The following is a 16,342-nucleotide window of genomic DNA, read 5'->3' on the forward strand; positions in this document are numbered from 1 at the left end:
GAGGGTTTTTTTTGCTCAGTTTGTTAATGTCGCACCTTCAATTAGCCAGAGATTCCCTTCTACCTGACACGAGTAGTCAGTACTCACAAGTTTGATTTTGTCTTTCTGTAAAGTACTGCCTTATGCCTCAAAGGCAGATGACTCATTAATATCAAGGGATCTTGGATGACAGCCTATAAATAAAGCAACAAAGATCCACAGACAGTAAGTAGAAAGTTGAATATAGTGAAGTCCTGGTGACATTAAAATAGCATCTTCCATCCTCCTGTATTATTTTGCCATGTATGCAGTAAAGCACCCCCTATACTGCACAGGTCAACTGAGCCATATGTTGAAGTCCTGAACAATAACGGTTTTTCACATACAATAATAACTGGATGCAGTATGGTGTAAAGATGCTGAGACTCTGAAATATTCCAAGGATGACCTTTTCCAGGACAGGCAGTTTTCGCAAAAAGCATTTTATAATCAGTGTCACTTGAAACAAACATGAAATTCCTATTCTGTATTCACATATTTTAGAGGAGGGGAGAAGATTAAATGAGAAATGGAACCCAATCTCTTGTGCAGGTCCACTGTCAGATGGCTGAATTGGTAACAGCCAAACGTCTTTGGGCATTTTTATGTGAACTGCTAAGTGATGGCCGAACTAGGAAAACAATAAAACTAAATGAGCGAAGTGACAAACAAGATAGTAAGGAATGAATTCAAACACAGAATACTCACATTTATATTGTGAATATTATCACAGGTTTTTAATTTTCATTACTTTACATCAGAGAAGCATTTGTTTTTCCACAAACTAATGACTAGAGAGATAAAATCACAAGGTTTTTTTTGACAGCATGAGCTAAAGCCATTGCAATGTTTGAATATGGCCTATTTGCTGTATGGTAGGTGTGACTGTTGGGGTCAATCTCTTGGACAATGGGGAACTGTAACACTTCTTTGCTGTTTCTTTTTGTCTTGGAAACACGTTGGGAATCAAAATGGTGGAAAGACAGCTCTCCTCGGAGATGTCTGTGGACCTCTACCTGAGATCAACTGAGCCTGGGGCTAACAGCTGTGCCTCCCTTACTTGTAGGCAGAAGGAGACACAACCCTACTCGTTCCTCGTGTAGTCCAAAGTGAAGACTGCAGAAAGCGGGATGGATGACTGTTCAAGTGACAGCTGGCTAAAACAACTTAAATAAAGTTACTGTAGAAGACGACACTGGATCTCTGTGTATATTTCAACGTAGATTACACCACAGGTAAAGGCAGCAACCATGTCGGCTTAGGCCAGTGGGAATGAAAGACTTGATTATATTACGTAAATGATGACTGCAGCACTGATCCTTGCAATCGGAATTATAACAGCTAGGTCCAAGGTACAGCATTTGGAAGAACTCAGCTGGAAGAGTTCTATGCTGCTTCTCTACAAATTTCTGACATTGCTATAATTTTAAAGCAGTGAAAGCCATACCCTGTTTTTGACCTTCAGTGTTCAAGCCAGTTGGCAAATTGGCAGAACAGGCTAATCTCCCTCATGGCAAATATACATCAGTGTATAATCATATAGAACAATTAAAGCATTTTGATCTTGTCCATATAGTAACCCAAATCTTAGGTACAGACAGAAGGCAAGTGAATTTTTTTTTTTTTACTCCTCGTGTCACATATGGCTGTAGAAAGGACACTTATCAATGTTGTTTTGATTGGTGTAGCTAAAGATCTGTCAGTATTTTCAGAGTGAAATTCAGTTGATGCTGCCTAAAGAAGGCAAAAGAATCAGAAGCACATTATCTTTCTGTTTGAATGTTGGCTGATAGGAAGAGCCTTTACAAACAGGTGCATAAGTAGCAAGGCAAAGCCTGAATGAAAAACATGTCATCTTTGGGATAGGCGAATTGAAATCTGAGCTAACAAAAGAAAACGGCTTTTCATGGAAGTTCAATATTGTAGGGTAGAAAGAGGCTAAATACGTCTGTAACAGATAGCTAGCTAAGAATATTGAAAGGATGCTGAATAAAAAGCCAACATAGCTTGTGTCCTACAAAAGTGTAGGATTAGCAATACTAAAAAGTCATACTGAGCTGCTCTTATTGAGAACCAATTCAAACATGACGAAAACATATCCTGACAGCTGTTTTGGAGTTCTGTAAGAGGATTTCCCGGACCTCAAAGGATGACAACTGGCCATCAAGAACTTTGGATCTAGAAGGAGTATCTGGAGATGGTGCAGTAAGATCAGTTTTGGGCAGTCTACAGGTCAGAGCAGAGTCTATGCTGGACATCTGCGGTGTGTTGACTAGCCAAAACTGGCTTGGACAGTGTGGAACTGCAACTGTTGTGGCTCTGTTTGTTTTGTCTTGGAAATACTTTGGGAATCAAAGCAGTGCAAAGAAAGTGAGCAAGTCTATGCTACACTGGAGAAGGATCCTGGCCTCAGGCCTCTGATGATAACAGTAAGATCTTGAAGCACTTCAGAATTACCACTCTTCTGGCTAGAAGCTGGTGTAATGCCCACATCAGGAAAGGATGTCAATGACTTTGGCAGCAAGCATCTGCTCTCCCCAGATCATAGCTGTTAACAGTGTGCTGCGTAGCAATGCTATAAAGGTGCCTGATTGCCAACTAATCCTCACACATGAAAGATGCTCAAGCTGATAGGTCATACAGGACAGTTTAACTACTGTGGTAAGTCAGACGGACTCTGGACTGGTTATATGGTAGTTAATTCAGTGCCACACAGCTTCTCTCCACAGCCACAGTCTAAGAAACATCATTGCACAGTGGAATTATTTTTGCATAGAAGAGTAATCCTCAATTCTGAACACAAACTAGGGCTGCCCTAGTTATACCAGCCTTTGCAGTACAGATGTTGTCTGTTGAATTATCCTATTATATTGAATAAATTGATTCCTTAAGAATATACATAAGGCCTAAAGAAAAAGGAAGAGCTCTTCAGAAAAAACATTGCAAAAGTTCAATGGACAATCTGAGACATGTAGCCGCTGATCCAAAAAAGGGAATAATGCCAGAATTCATACTCCTATATGGAAACCTCCAACATGGACTCTGCAATACTTAGGTGGATCACAGCTACGGCCTCCTCATTTGGACAGTCCCTTTAGAAACCACGCCCCATGCGAGGGAAGACTAGAAAAAAATCCAATTCACTCCATTACTGTGTGCTTTTGTGCCTGTGCAGCTTCAAATATTTATATATAACTATATACACATTTCAGTTTTTTAAAACTAGCCACTTCTTAACCAACCAATTAATTCAATCATGTCACAGCTCAGAATTTGTGTATCCAAACACTTTCAACATGCAATTTCATGTAGAATGTGATCTGAACAGTCTGGTAGATTAAAGAAAGACATTGTCTTTAGGACAGCAACTGTGGGGAAAAGCAAGTATATATAAGATCAAGTAACTGCTTGAACGATCAGGCCATACATCCTTAGCAAAATGGCATTTCTTTAAGCGTGAAAAATGAAACCTGTTTCATAAGAAACACAGGAAAGATGAGTTATTTAACATGTAGGTATCTTCTTTTGTCTTTCTTTTGACCTTTGAATATTTAAGCCTGGAATTTCAGTGTTTCCTTGATGTAATTTTCTTATGAAGCAATAGGAAAAGAAAAACGCATACTTTATACAGTCAGCCATACTTCTGCCAAAGGCCTACCCAAAACCCAAGAAATACATACATTTTTTTCTTGTGGAGCTGGAGATAGAGATAGGGAGAGAGAGAAAGAAGAAGGGGTGGTGGTGGAGAGAGAGGTGTGGGTATGTAGCACTATGAGAAGCAAATGGATTTAAAATATTGGCTCTTTTTATAAACATAAAAGACAAAAAATATGATCAATTTGACAAAGAATTTGACAGCCTCTCACCTCACAGAAAGAAACACCATTGTAAGACTTTTCACTTATTCAAACTGGGAGTAGAAAGTGCACTTTTTAGCAGAGGGGGTCAGGCATAATTGAAATAATTTACATAGGGATGAGGTAGACTATCCTTCATTTTCAGTCTCTGTGAGAAGGTTGAATTTCTAAAAACTAAACAGAAATGATGACTGATCTCAGGCTGGGGCTCCAAACATTTTCAGTCCTTTAGGATATGCATGGGTCACACAGTCATCCTTTATGTCTGTTCCTCCATGTTCACACTTATTTCTGTCTTTCTCCAGTTTGCCACTTGTAGAATGGAATTTCCTATTGTTTGAAGAGCTAGAGATGGAGGGGAAGGTAGGGGAAGGTATAGAGAAGGCTCATCCCTCTTCAAGCGGGTCACAGTGTATCCAGAATAATGTACTCAAAACCACTCTGGAAGCTTTGCTATTTCTCCTTTTTAAAGTACAGCAAGGTATAGCAATTTCTAACATAAAATAATTTCTCCTTTTATTTCTAAAGTATTTGGAATTTGCTGGGGAATGCAGAAATCATCAGGACAGCAGCCTATATTCTTCAAGGTGATACAGAAAGGCAAATTTTCACAGTACTGACAATGACGTGGTACAGAGATGGTGCGAAAGTGCAAGGGTTTGAGGCAGGCTGAGAGACTGCTCGTCTATCAGTTGCAAAGCTCTCCTTGTTGTTTGATTCCAGACGAGCAGTCTGTGATTTACCCTTTTCATCCTCATTGTACAGAACCTCATGATTTTTTCCATTCGCATATGACAGCTCGTTTATTCTGACCTTGTTGACTTACTCATCTGATGTTTTCCTTCCTCGCTAAAATCAAGCTTCACTTCCAGCATGCACAGCAATCACTGATCCTAGGAAGAAAGTCTCAAGCGCAAATGAACATCTAGACTTCAGTCTAACACTCATTGTATTGGCACAACAATCCTGAATTTAGTTTAACACTTATGAAGAAAGGTATGTTTGAAAGGAGAAATCTGAAGTATCTAGCCATGAAGAGAGATGCCTGTTGGTGGTTGTAAAAGCACCCTTTGATAACTGAGAAGATGGCAGGGATGAAGAGAGGTATTCTCCCTATTGGTTGATGGAGGTAAGGAAAAAAGTTACCTTTCTTCTCAAAATTAATCAAAACAGCTTTGGAAGCGAGACAAACATAAAAACTATGATCCTAGAGCACAAGATTAAAGCCTCTTCACCGCAGTTATTTATTAGGTCTTTGTTCCCTTAATATCTAACTGCCCCATGCAGCTGACAACAGACCTATTGGAGATTAACATCTCTTTTTGAGCTACAATAACATTGTATTAGAACGGAATTAGTTTGCATATTTTGTGAGTAAAAAATCAGTACGTAGCTAACACATTTCCTAATTATTTGCTTCATTAATGGAAATACTACTAAATAACTAACCTTCAGGGAATATTTTTAACACATAATAAAATACATGATAAAAATGCAAGCAACTGGGCTTTTTGCTGAAAGCCAATAAAAAGTCAATTCGTATCAAAGCAGGTACCATATCCGACAGTGTCAGACTGAAATTACACACATTAATTTTGGAGTGTAGAATGAATGCAGGGTCTTTGTAACAAACACTGAAAACTATTAGCAAGTCAATAATTTGTTGCTAAAAGTTTACCATGGAGGGGGACAGTTCATAAGTACCAACTTAAAGATCATAACCATACACTTTGAAGATCTGAATGGAAATTTATACTTTTCTGTGTGTTCTTTCGAATGATGATTTCTAAGAAAAATTGGTGACTTGGACCACTGGTTGTATTCCACAGTATTCAGCAAATCTGTCACTTGCATCTGTTCTACGAATGTGCTAGTTATCATCCGAGATTCCAGTTTCGTGAGCTTTATAGGAGGAAAAAAATGGTAGTACGTACATTGGTAATGACATGCTCCATTACAGAGTAAAATGACCAGAGTGCATTCATTTCAAGAAAACGAAACGTAAATGTACAAAGCACATAGGAAATCCATTTTAACTCTTAATCAAATTCAGTGGGATCAAACCTTGATGGTTCTCTAAGAAAGAAAAGAGTTTTTATCCCAGCATGAGAGAATGGATGGTCATTTTTGTTTAAAGATTTTTTGACAGAGCCTTCTTACTCATCAGTCACTGCATTTAGATTGTTTTTTTTTTAACATCCTCCCAGTCTATCTCAGGGTTGTGGATTCCCTCATTGCACGAGCCTGATAAGAGTTCAACATCTCAGGCGAGAGTCAAGCTGAACTCCAGTCCATGCCAGGAGGCAGCTGCATTCTTGCAGGACTACTGTTCTCGCTGTCATGCCATCAGGCAGTCAATATTCTTGTCACAGAGAAAAAGCCTTTCCGTCCTTGTCAACAGAAAGCCAGCTGCTGACAGTCCCGTTAAGTGCCATGTCACAGCACTCCGGTTCATCCCTATCATGTCTTTTTAATTCATGCTGGCACAGCTGCAGTAACTACCTTCTTTCACGACTCAAACAGAAAGCACAGGCATTACCGAAAAAGTAAAATCTCCAGCGTACCTGTTGAACAGTCTGAACCCGTCCACTGCGGTTCACAGCTGCAGACACCTGTGTCCAGGAGGAAAGTCCCGTGCCCCGAGCACTGCTCCTGGCACACGGGAAGTGATGTCTCACAGTTCACACCACCCCAGCCCGTGGAGCAGTGACATTCCCCTTGAACGCACACACCATGGCCAGAGCACATCGGATCCAAGCAGTCCTCTGGAAAGCAGGGAATATACAACTTAGAGCATAAAACTTGCACCTTTACAGTGGTCTCCTAGTGAAACACAACATCAGGGATTCAGATTAATTTGATCATTTTTGTGCAAATACCCAAACTGAAATGATGTTCACAAACACACGGAAAAACCAGTCTATTTAACACCCGTGCAAAAGTATAACCTAAAACCAAGAAAAAAAGCAAGCACGTAGACTCTCAGAGATCATCTGATTCTGCTTGTCAAGGAGACTGTCTTATTTTTGAAACACAGATTCCCAAGACAGATCTATTGGTCCAAGTCAGTGAAGTTTGTGTGCTTCAGCAGCAGGGCTGGGAAAGAACTGGAGCAATTAATAATTACTTCCACAATTGTGCATTGTGTTTCCATTTCGGTATTGGTGCTCTGTGTTTTATTTACATCTGGGAAAAGAAAGATTTATTTTTTCATCTTCCTGTGGAAAGCTATCTCTTCAGCTGAAAATTTGATAAAAAAAAAAGAAAAATGGCCATCCACTAACCCTGAGTAGTGAATCTCTGACTGAATGCTTGCTGTAAAAAAATCTCATACACTCATAAAAAGTATGTGCTGGGCAATTGCAGATAATGAACAGATTCATAAAAGTCATAACGTACTGATGAACAATTTGCAAACAGACAAAGAGCTAAATTTGTTCTCAATTTGGATTAAACTATTCCTAGTGAAAAATTCAGGAGCTCTGTAGAAGAATTTAAATCAGCTGGTTAGTCCTGTGTAATCAGCATAGTCTTCCATAAAGCCCCAGCCTTTCTTTAACAAGACAGATTTTAAGCAGAACACAGCCTGCCTTCTCTGGCTTCTCTGGAGGCTGCAGGAAGACTGCAGAGCTGAAGAGGATTTGTGGGGTCCAAGCACAGGAAACAATTAGCCAAAAGCCTATTCATGTTAGATCATGCTTCAGACTAATGTTAAAGAGGCACTTTGAAAGTTCGTGTATGTATTTCTCAAGTATCAGCACAAGTACTGCTTTAATAACTAAATTCTAAAGTTAACAAACAGCATTTTGTGCTACAAGAATGAAGAGATGCTCTCTGTTTCACTAAGGGATGACTAAATACTTCAGGCGAGGAGATTAACCGCCTCCAGTTTACAGGACCTTTTGACCTAAGAATAAAGAAACGACGCTTTATCTTCTGAGCTTCTATGCCACCCATTCAAGATCTTATTTCAAGATTTACGTTGTGCCTTTCTCAGCCTTCCAGGCTCATGCACAGCACACTGTAATTCCAAAAGAGGGGAAATCAGTGTTTCTGGACAACGTGTATCTTGCTAAGCACAGGACAAAAATACTCAGCAATTTTCTCTCATCCTGAAACAGTTCCTTATTTTGCTGATCTTTCAAAATTGATTGAGTGACTCCACAAATCATTTAAAAAGTCTCACTCGCTTTAGTAATGATACTCTGACAGGACAAATTCAAAGGACTCCCATAGCAACGAATACATGTAGCTACTGGTGTTTCCTGGATAGTACATCTGTTACTATGCCTGCTACGTTAACAATACTGCTATAATACTAAACTCATATTTACATACAATAATGTAATCTAAATTCCTGACAGAATTACTTCCACTACTGCACAAGTTACGTTGTACAACACAGTAAACTGAACAGTCATGTCATGCACACACTGTTACAATAAAAACCCACTGTACTCTGTTGCCACCCTATTTCTACAAAATTCTACCTTTAAAAAAAAATTAAATATGTCTCTTACTTTAAAAATCCAGTGTTTCCACACCCTTAGTTTCAATAGCTGTCTGAGTACATTTATCTTAATTTTTTTTTTTTCAACCATTTTCCAGGATCACCTTACGGCAAGAAACAAAGCAACTGAAAACAGCAGTCAGCCTCTCACCAGCTACAGGCTTGTCTGGCATCACAGCCTCCAAGAGCAAAATCTGTGTATTACTTGCTTTTTCCCATTTGGGTTTTCTTGGTTTTGACCATTTTTGAAACAACTGAGTATGTCAGAAACATTCTCTTGATCCTCCCTTTAAAAAACATACCAGGTATGTCAAATCCATCAAATCCATCCTGGACATTTTTCTGACTAGAGAATTTGAGCCACATAAAGAGCCTCCTCTGTGTGCTACTCAGAAGTATTACCTAAAATCTATGCAGCAGGAAGCACAAAGTATGCTGCCACTAGCTTCAGGCTAAGGGGACTAGTGAAAAAACATCAAACCAGGGCAAGCATGAAGAAGAGTTCTGCTTTCCGAGGCTATGCACAGGGGAAGAAAGTCAAAGCTGATAAGCTATCTCAGAAATGCTGAGAGGCAAATGACAACTGCTTCTTTCTACAGATGAGGGAAGAGACACATCGGTACTACGACCAGCGAAAGTACAATTACTTGTTCTCAGAATTTCCCAGTTTTTATTAGCCAAGCCTTAAAGGATGCCAGTTTAGTTCCCTGAACACAGGCTCACAGTAAAAATGACATAAGACAAGAGAACGACAAAATATGCTCTAGTAAACTGAAACTGTTTGCTGCTCTTTTGGCTTTATATTGTCAGTACGTTCTCCACAGAAAAACCTAAGAGGTAACAGAGTGAAGACAGGGAAAAGCTGATTATGATCTTCTGCTTATTTTGGAGAACATCTACATGATATTTTGTTTAAATGATCTTCTGACTGCCTTACCCTTAGCTTTTGGCCAAGTAAAAGAAGTCTGCACAGGCTCTCTGACAGTGTGCGCTAAGGGACGGAGGTCACCGGCAGCAAGGAGGACTGGAGATGCCTGCCACCCTGCCTGAAAAAAGTATCTGGAGCACAAGGGAAGGAAAGCGGAGACAAACACATCAAGATGGTCTCACAACTTCCACAGAAAAAAAGGAATCCTTGCTTGCCAAGATGTTTTCCAGGAAACTTTTGGAGGATTGAGAACACACTGCTTGCTGAATGCAAAGACTTCCACCCAGTTCTGTTCTCGCTACTGAGACTCAGTGGAGCGAGGGAACAGAAGTTGTCCAAGAACTAGAGTCCTCCTGGACTGAAAGAGACACCGAGTACTTCAGAGGAGTGCCCATGCTAAAATTATTACACAGTCTTATTAGCCAATGTTAAATAATTAGAATAAAAATGTGAATCTTGGAAATTATGTGATCAGCTTCCACTGACTGTCACTGACACCTGAATGCCTTTACCTTTGATAACTTTCTATCTTAACAATACTTTCTATGAGACAGCAAAGGTGCTGTTGAGCAAAACAGTACTCTCCACACTAAGCTTCTTACACCTATGCGAGTTCTTAACTACTTTAAAACACATTTGGAGATTAAAGACAAAAATCAACCCCCCTAACTATAGAGAGGGAAACTTCACAAACCTTCCTCACAAATCTCTCCTTTGTATCCAGGGACACAGATGCAGACGCCCATGATACAAGTACCATGGCCGAAGCAGGTTGGATCAATACACTGTTCTTCTGGAACATCACACTCTGGTCCTTTCCACCCATTTCGACACACACAGTGACCTTTCTCATATTCTCCATTTCCGCTGCACAGCACTGGACAGGAATCTGAAAAAGGCAGATTGACCTTTTTAATGCATTTACATACTTACATAGATTATCATTTATTGCATTTATTGTTCTGTAAAATTGCTTTTCCATTCGAGCCCCCCGATCCTCCATTTCATTCGAGGATTGTGACAGGATGAAATCTTTGAACTAGGTAGCGCAGCAGTAATACAGTGTCCTCATCTCCTCAGTCTGCTTCACTAGTCTATCTTCACGCTGACCTGAAATGGGGTACCTTACAAGATAAAAATAGCCTCCTCCCCTTGAATGGCCTCGGCATAAAATTTGCAGTGATGCCCACTTATGATTTTCAGTAAGATTAATATTTCTTCCCTGTGAACTGAAGCAACATACTGCCCTTTTCTTTCTTCTAAGTAGAGTTAACATTACTGAAGTGTTAACCATTACTGATCTGCACGTAAACCACGGATGTGGAAGCTTAGTTTTACAATCCAGTATGAATTTCTGAGCCAATCAAGCTCTTCAAAACATTCAACTCAACCCTAAATTTCAGGAAACATTGGAAAAACATGAAAAATTCCATATATCATATGCAGCAGATGATGGATAAAACCAAGAGAAACATCTGAAACAGAAATAAGCTCACTTACAACCTTTTTAGCATGGTTTTTGCCCCAATGCTGGAAAAGATTCTCTAAGCTGCTTTAGGTTTGCTTTTCTACACCTTATTCAAGTTAAGACCACAGAAGCATTTGACTGACTGACGCAATTTTCTCCAACTGTTTGTCACTTTTAAATAACAGAAATCATTATGCTAAGCTAACATGCTTACTAAAAAATGTATTTTCTAATCACGGAGCAGATGCAAAGAGCAATGGAGGAATCTATTAAGTCTGAAAGTCAGGAAGAGAGAAATGGTTGACGCATCTTAGCTCAAGTACAGCATAAAGAAACTTTCTACATGTGTGATTGTACTGTATCTGCCACCTGGCTGGAAAAAGGAATTTAATCTCCTTTAATCACATTGAATCTTTGCAAGCCCAGCAGTCACACACCATAAACATGATGCCTGTCATGCACTGTGGGTCAGTTAATATGAGATTACCTTTTGCACAATCCGGACCAAGGAATCCTGGGAAACAGTGGCAGTGCCCCGAGATACATTCTCCATTCCCATTGCAATTAGTAGAGCAGTCATCCAGGATTTCTGTTTATTCAGAGAGTTGTGCACAAAGAAAAATACAAACTGGTTGAATTTGAAAAGAATGGCATCTTCACCTTACTCTGCAGGACACATCTCAACATATAAAGAGGTGCAGAATCAGTAAAAGGCCCATTTTCATTCACAGGCAGCATAAAACAAAATTCCTGTTCAAGCAGCTTACAAATATTAGATTTTGTCTTGACAGCTTCGAGATAACAAGTGCATCATTTATATTACACCGAAAAGCTTTTAAAGTAAGTGTTCATGTAAAATTTACCACCATTAAAAGCACTACAAGAACCAGAGTATTTGCTGAAAAATTTCCACCTTAAACACTTTCTTTTATTGCTGAAGTAATTTGTTTGAAACCTGTTTATAAAGTAAATTGCCTTCTACTGTGTTCATCTGAACCATGTGAATTGAATTCCTTGCAGGAGGGTAGGATTTCCACTTCTATACAATCAGATAAAAAAAAAAAGTCTTTTGTACAGCGATGAAATGCAATGCAATAAAGGACTAAGAACCAGATTTGAAGAACCCCTCCCCCACCTTCAATTCTGATCTTAAACTTGCCCACGTGTTATCACACAGCTTTGGTTAGTAAACCACTTAACCTCACACATCTGGGGACAGGCTCATATCTGTACATGGATTAGCTGGTTTTAATTTACACATGTATTTCCTACAGGAATTCAGTGGATTCACTGGTTTATATGGGTTTTATGTAAAGAATATGAAGCAAATTCAAGGCTAAGAGCCTCTCACATGGAGCAGGTGACTGTCAGGCCAGCACCAGGACTGAGGGTCCCCATAGCCCGTGCAGGCACTGTGCAGGATGGGAGAGGGGCTACAGAGCAGTGGGAACCGAGACTTTTATGGGCACATGCAGTAATAGATGTTGGGAAGTACCTCTGGCTATAGGGAGATGGGAAACACGACTTCTTTCCCACAAAATAATAACTGTTGGGCAAAAAGAAGAAAACCCAGATCCTTTTGAAGAGTATGTGTCTATAGCAAGAGATTAGGGAGGAAAAACTTTCCTCAAGAAGGGGCATACCATTGGAATATTTAATCTAATCAAAACCGATATCCTTTTAAACTCAAACATAACTTGTCAAAAGGTGGATTATAAGCACATCCTGTAACTAATATGAATAACCGAAATAAGTTTATTTTGATCTTATTTATGGGCCTTTGGACAGATAAGGACTGGTTCCTCTTGAAAACTCCTCCTGTTATATAAAAACGTTCCTTTTGGGCTATCGGTTTATACCAGAGAACAGGCATTTGATAGGTGTCTATACACCAGATATCCACAACCTGTACATGGATGTCTGTTTCAAAGTCAAAAAACCAGCTTGTTTTCCGAAGTGTTTTTTCACAGATATGCTGCTCATTATTCATTTTTACATATTACTGTTCATTGTCAACTCTTCTCTTGCTTTCTGTGTACACTTGCCTGTCTCCTCAGTTTTCCAGAATCACATGGTAAATGATCCCTACATTGATCTGAAAAGAAGAATTAACGGTTTGAAAAGTTACTTCTCCTCAATGCAATGTCCAGCTTGGGCTGGCCTTTATTCAGTCTATGAAAGTACTTGAGGCATGCCGGATTTTGCATGCAAATTAACTCACTCACAGGAAAATCTGATTAGAGCTTTAGCTAAAGTGTCAGAAAAATCAATTTTATACATAACTAACATTGAGCAACTTGAAATACTACCTAACAGATGCTCATGAGGAGGGCATGACTGCTTCACACAGCCAGCAGCAGCCCACAGCAGATGCATCCAAGCTCTTGTTCTATTCTGACTGTTTCAATCTGTGGTCCTGGTTGATTCCTTTGTGGGCAGAGATGTCAAATATGACTCTGGCCCAGGCTGGGGTAAGGAGTATGGCTCAAGGATTTTTTTTTTTTTTTTTTTTTTTTTTTTGTGGAAAGCCCCAAGGAAACAACCAAGACCCACAGGTTATGAAAACACATAGCTAGCACTCTTAAATGCATCAGCAGTAGATTCTTGCTGCACGACTCCTCTTTTTCCCCAAAACATCTTCTTGCAGCCATTTCTGAGAATAAGTATAAGGATTCCTGCCTGCACTGTGGCTCTCGCTGCTCCCCTCTGTAATACACAGTCTATTCTGGTTAACAGGCAGGGAAGGGATGGACAACTTTTTCACTTCCAAATGTAACAAGAACTGAAACTCAGCATTCAAATTTTTTTTTTTTTTTTTCAAGAGGGTATGCTACTTAACAATGAAATATTGGTTAAAGCCTCCTGTATAAACACTGCTGTCTTACAGTAGAAATAAACAAGGGGGCAGGTATTTGGATTCTGATCTGGAGTTTGGCCAGGGTTTTATGCTCTTCATAGAGCATATGCGAAGATGCTTCATAAATTGCTTGAACATTATTTTCTCCTATGGCATTGAATAATGGCTTTTTTTCTTGCTTGTAAAAGATTCACTTTTCTTAACAAAGCAAATATGAACTTTTAAACCAAAACATTGGTTTTTGTCATTACAATTCTAACTTGATTCCTAAGTTATTTTCCTGCAAGTCCTTCAAAATATTGGTATTTGAATCATACCGTCCTGCTCTGCAAGGTGTTTACCATCAAGTAAAAATAGCATCCAATTGCTCTAAAGAGCAGATGGCATGTCCATTACTAGTAAAGACATCTTGCTAAACATATGGTAGAACAGGTTAACTAAAGGGCATAATGGTTAAAGTCTTGCAGCAAACCGAGACGGTCATAAATACAACACTTTACCTAAATTTAAATTCCAAACAAACTCTACATGTGAGCACTGCTCACTAACACCTACAGTTGCAAAGATTTGTCCACCTATACGTATCAAAAAGGCAGTAGGGATCTGATATGTCACCAGGACACTCTCTCCTATATTTGCTTTCTGTGTTCCAAACAAAATGGTGCATTCCAATAACTGCACAAAACAACAGCACCCACTCAACAAATGACAATCAAAACCAAATCCACAAAAACTGCCTTTTAGATTGTCTAACTGACTAAAATACTGCAAATTTGAACTTAAAGCCTGGATAATTTTTGTAGGATTTATGGTTCCCATGTAAATAGCGAGGGCAGACATAATCTCTTTTACTTTGAGCAAGATAACGCCAGAAATTACTCACGCGTTTAAACTATCATATAAAAATCTTCACACACACGCAAACTTCACCCTTAATTAATTTGCTAACATCCATCTTTAATACACAAATGTTGCTACTTTTCTAATATTGGCATAAACGTGAAGCTGCTCCACTGAGATTAATTAAATTAAGCTGAAATAAAACATATTTAGGAGAATATGTAAGAAAAGCTGGAATCAAGGTAAAGAATACAGCATTTCAATGTAATAATCAGAATAACAATTTTATTGTAATTGTTCTTACCAATTGCTGTAGTTAGTACAAACACTTGCTCCACTTTCTTTCCATCATTGTAGAATGCCATATGCCAAGCTCCTTGATCCATATACTCAATGAAACCTGTCTCTTGCAGTGAAGTTAAGATCAGATTCCTGGGGGCTTGCTGAGGCTCCTCTGAGTTTTTTGGTTCCTGTTTAATTAACTGTTTTCCATCCATCAGTTTTACAAAATCAAACTGAAATAATAATGAGCAAAAATTAACCACCTAGCAAATTTTTATGAATCTACTCTGCGTAACTTATTCAAAGAGGAATAAACAGTTGAAATCTTAAGAGGAGTTGCCTCACTGATTAAGTATTCACCGACCTGGACAGCAGTTGGATAACCTCATCTATTTAGTTTCAGTTTCTGTTTAAAAAGCACTATGGTAGGTCAGAAATCTGGCATCAGAACTTGCTGTTTGCTATGGCAGGGTAAATTCAGACTTGCTGCGCTAAATACAGCAGATTACTTAAAAAATTACATCTCTTTAGTGGGAATGATTCCAAAATTGCCAAGCTGTAGTGCCTACATTATGCAGTGATTCATCTCAAACACCAAGAACAGATTAAAGAGCCTGTTCTATACTAGATTTTAAAATGTTTGTCCCTTAATAGCAGTATCATATATCAAAACCTAAATATAATTTGTATTTATATTTAATTTTATTCATGCAAATAAGTATCTATTTTTTACATGGAAGTTCTTAATACCTAACCAAGTTGATGCTGACAACATTAGGACCTGTTAGGCCTAAAGCATCAGAGATGTAAACCTTTCTATGAACCCCTGTTCAAGAAATGTATATATTTCTCTAGGTTTCTCTACGCATTCTGATTTCAGTAAAGTTCAACTTCGGCTCAACCGAAGACCCAGCTTCAATTAATGACACCTAAAAGCGCTTATTTCTAAGATCAAAACTCTATTAAATGATTTTTGAGGTTATACTAGATGATCTCGAGAGGTCCCTTCTAAACAATCTTTCCATGATTCCATATGTGTTTATCACACTCTTACAGAGTGTGAATCCTGCTATAAGAAAGCTGAAAAATCTATTATCCATAGAAATGACAGCTTCATATGCCAAACACATTAAGCCCAAAACAAAAAAATTGAATGTGACCAGCAATACCACATATTCTTACTGTGTCCCTACGTTTTCTCCTGCAAAATCCCTAGGAGTAAACACTCAAAAATAATCTTCATATTAGAAACCAGAAACACCTTTTTTCTTTTCTTATTAACTCCTTATACTGACTATGTAATCCGTTAGTTTTGATAAAGTTGTAAAAAAATTAAAGCATTTTCAAATGATGTGGTACTTCATCCCACTGCCCCCGCAAAGAAGATGCTGGAGCTACACAGCAGCACAGCGCGTACCTGTCCAGCCTCCCGGACAGTCGCATCACAGTGCTCACAACTGCTGACCTTTCTGGTACGACACCGTCCCTTCCTCTGACTGAGCATGGTTCGAGGATATAGCTAGACCTCAGTAAAAGGACGGGACAAACAGACGGCTGCTTGTGGTTTCAGCCACTCCCTTCC

At 39.0% G+C, this 16,342-nt stretch overlaps 1 protein-coding gene across 2 annotated transcripts in view; it reads right to left on the reverse strand.

Moving 5' to 3' along the window:
* Nucleotides 1-16,342, reverse strand: part of TENM1 (teneurin transmembrane protein 1) — a 254,101-nt gene that overhangs the window by 114,423 nt on the left and 123,336 nt on the right. For both annotated transcript variants that reach the window (XM_086470169.1, XM_086470168.1), the window contains exons 7-10: nucleotides 14,783-14,993; nucleotides 11,269-11,370; nucleotides 10,008-10,202; nucleotides 6,440-6,640 (exon numbers count right to left, since the gene is read on the reverse strand). In XM_086470169.1, the coding sequence (XP_086326295.1) occupies nucleotides 6,440-6,640; nucleotides 10,008-10,202; nucleotides 11,269-11,370; nucleotides 14,783-14,993 (709 nt within the window). The remainder of the gene's footprint in view (nucleotides 1-6,439; nucleotides 6,641-10,007; nucleotides 10,203-11,268; nucleotides 11,371-14,782; nucleotides 14,994-16,342) is intronic.

The sequence above is a fragment of the Leptosomus discolor genome, chromosome 9 (genome assembly GCF_034619465.1).
Source record: "Leptosomus discolor isolate bLepDis1 chromosome 9, bLepDis1.hap2, whole genome shotgun sequence".
Taxonomy (NCBI): domain Eukaryota; kingdom Metazoa; phylum Chordata; class Aves; order Leptosomiformes; family Leptosomidae; genus Leptosomus; species Leptosomus discolor.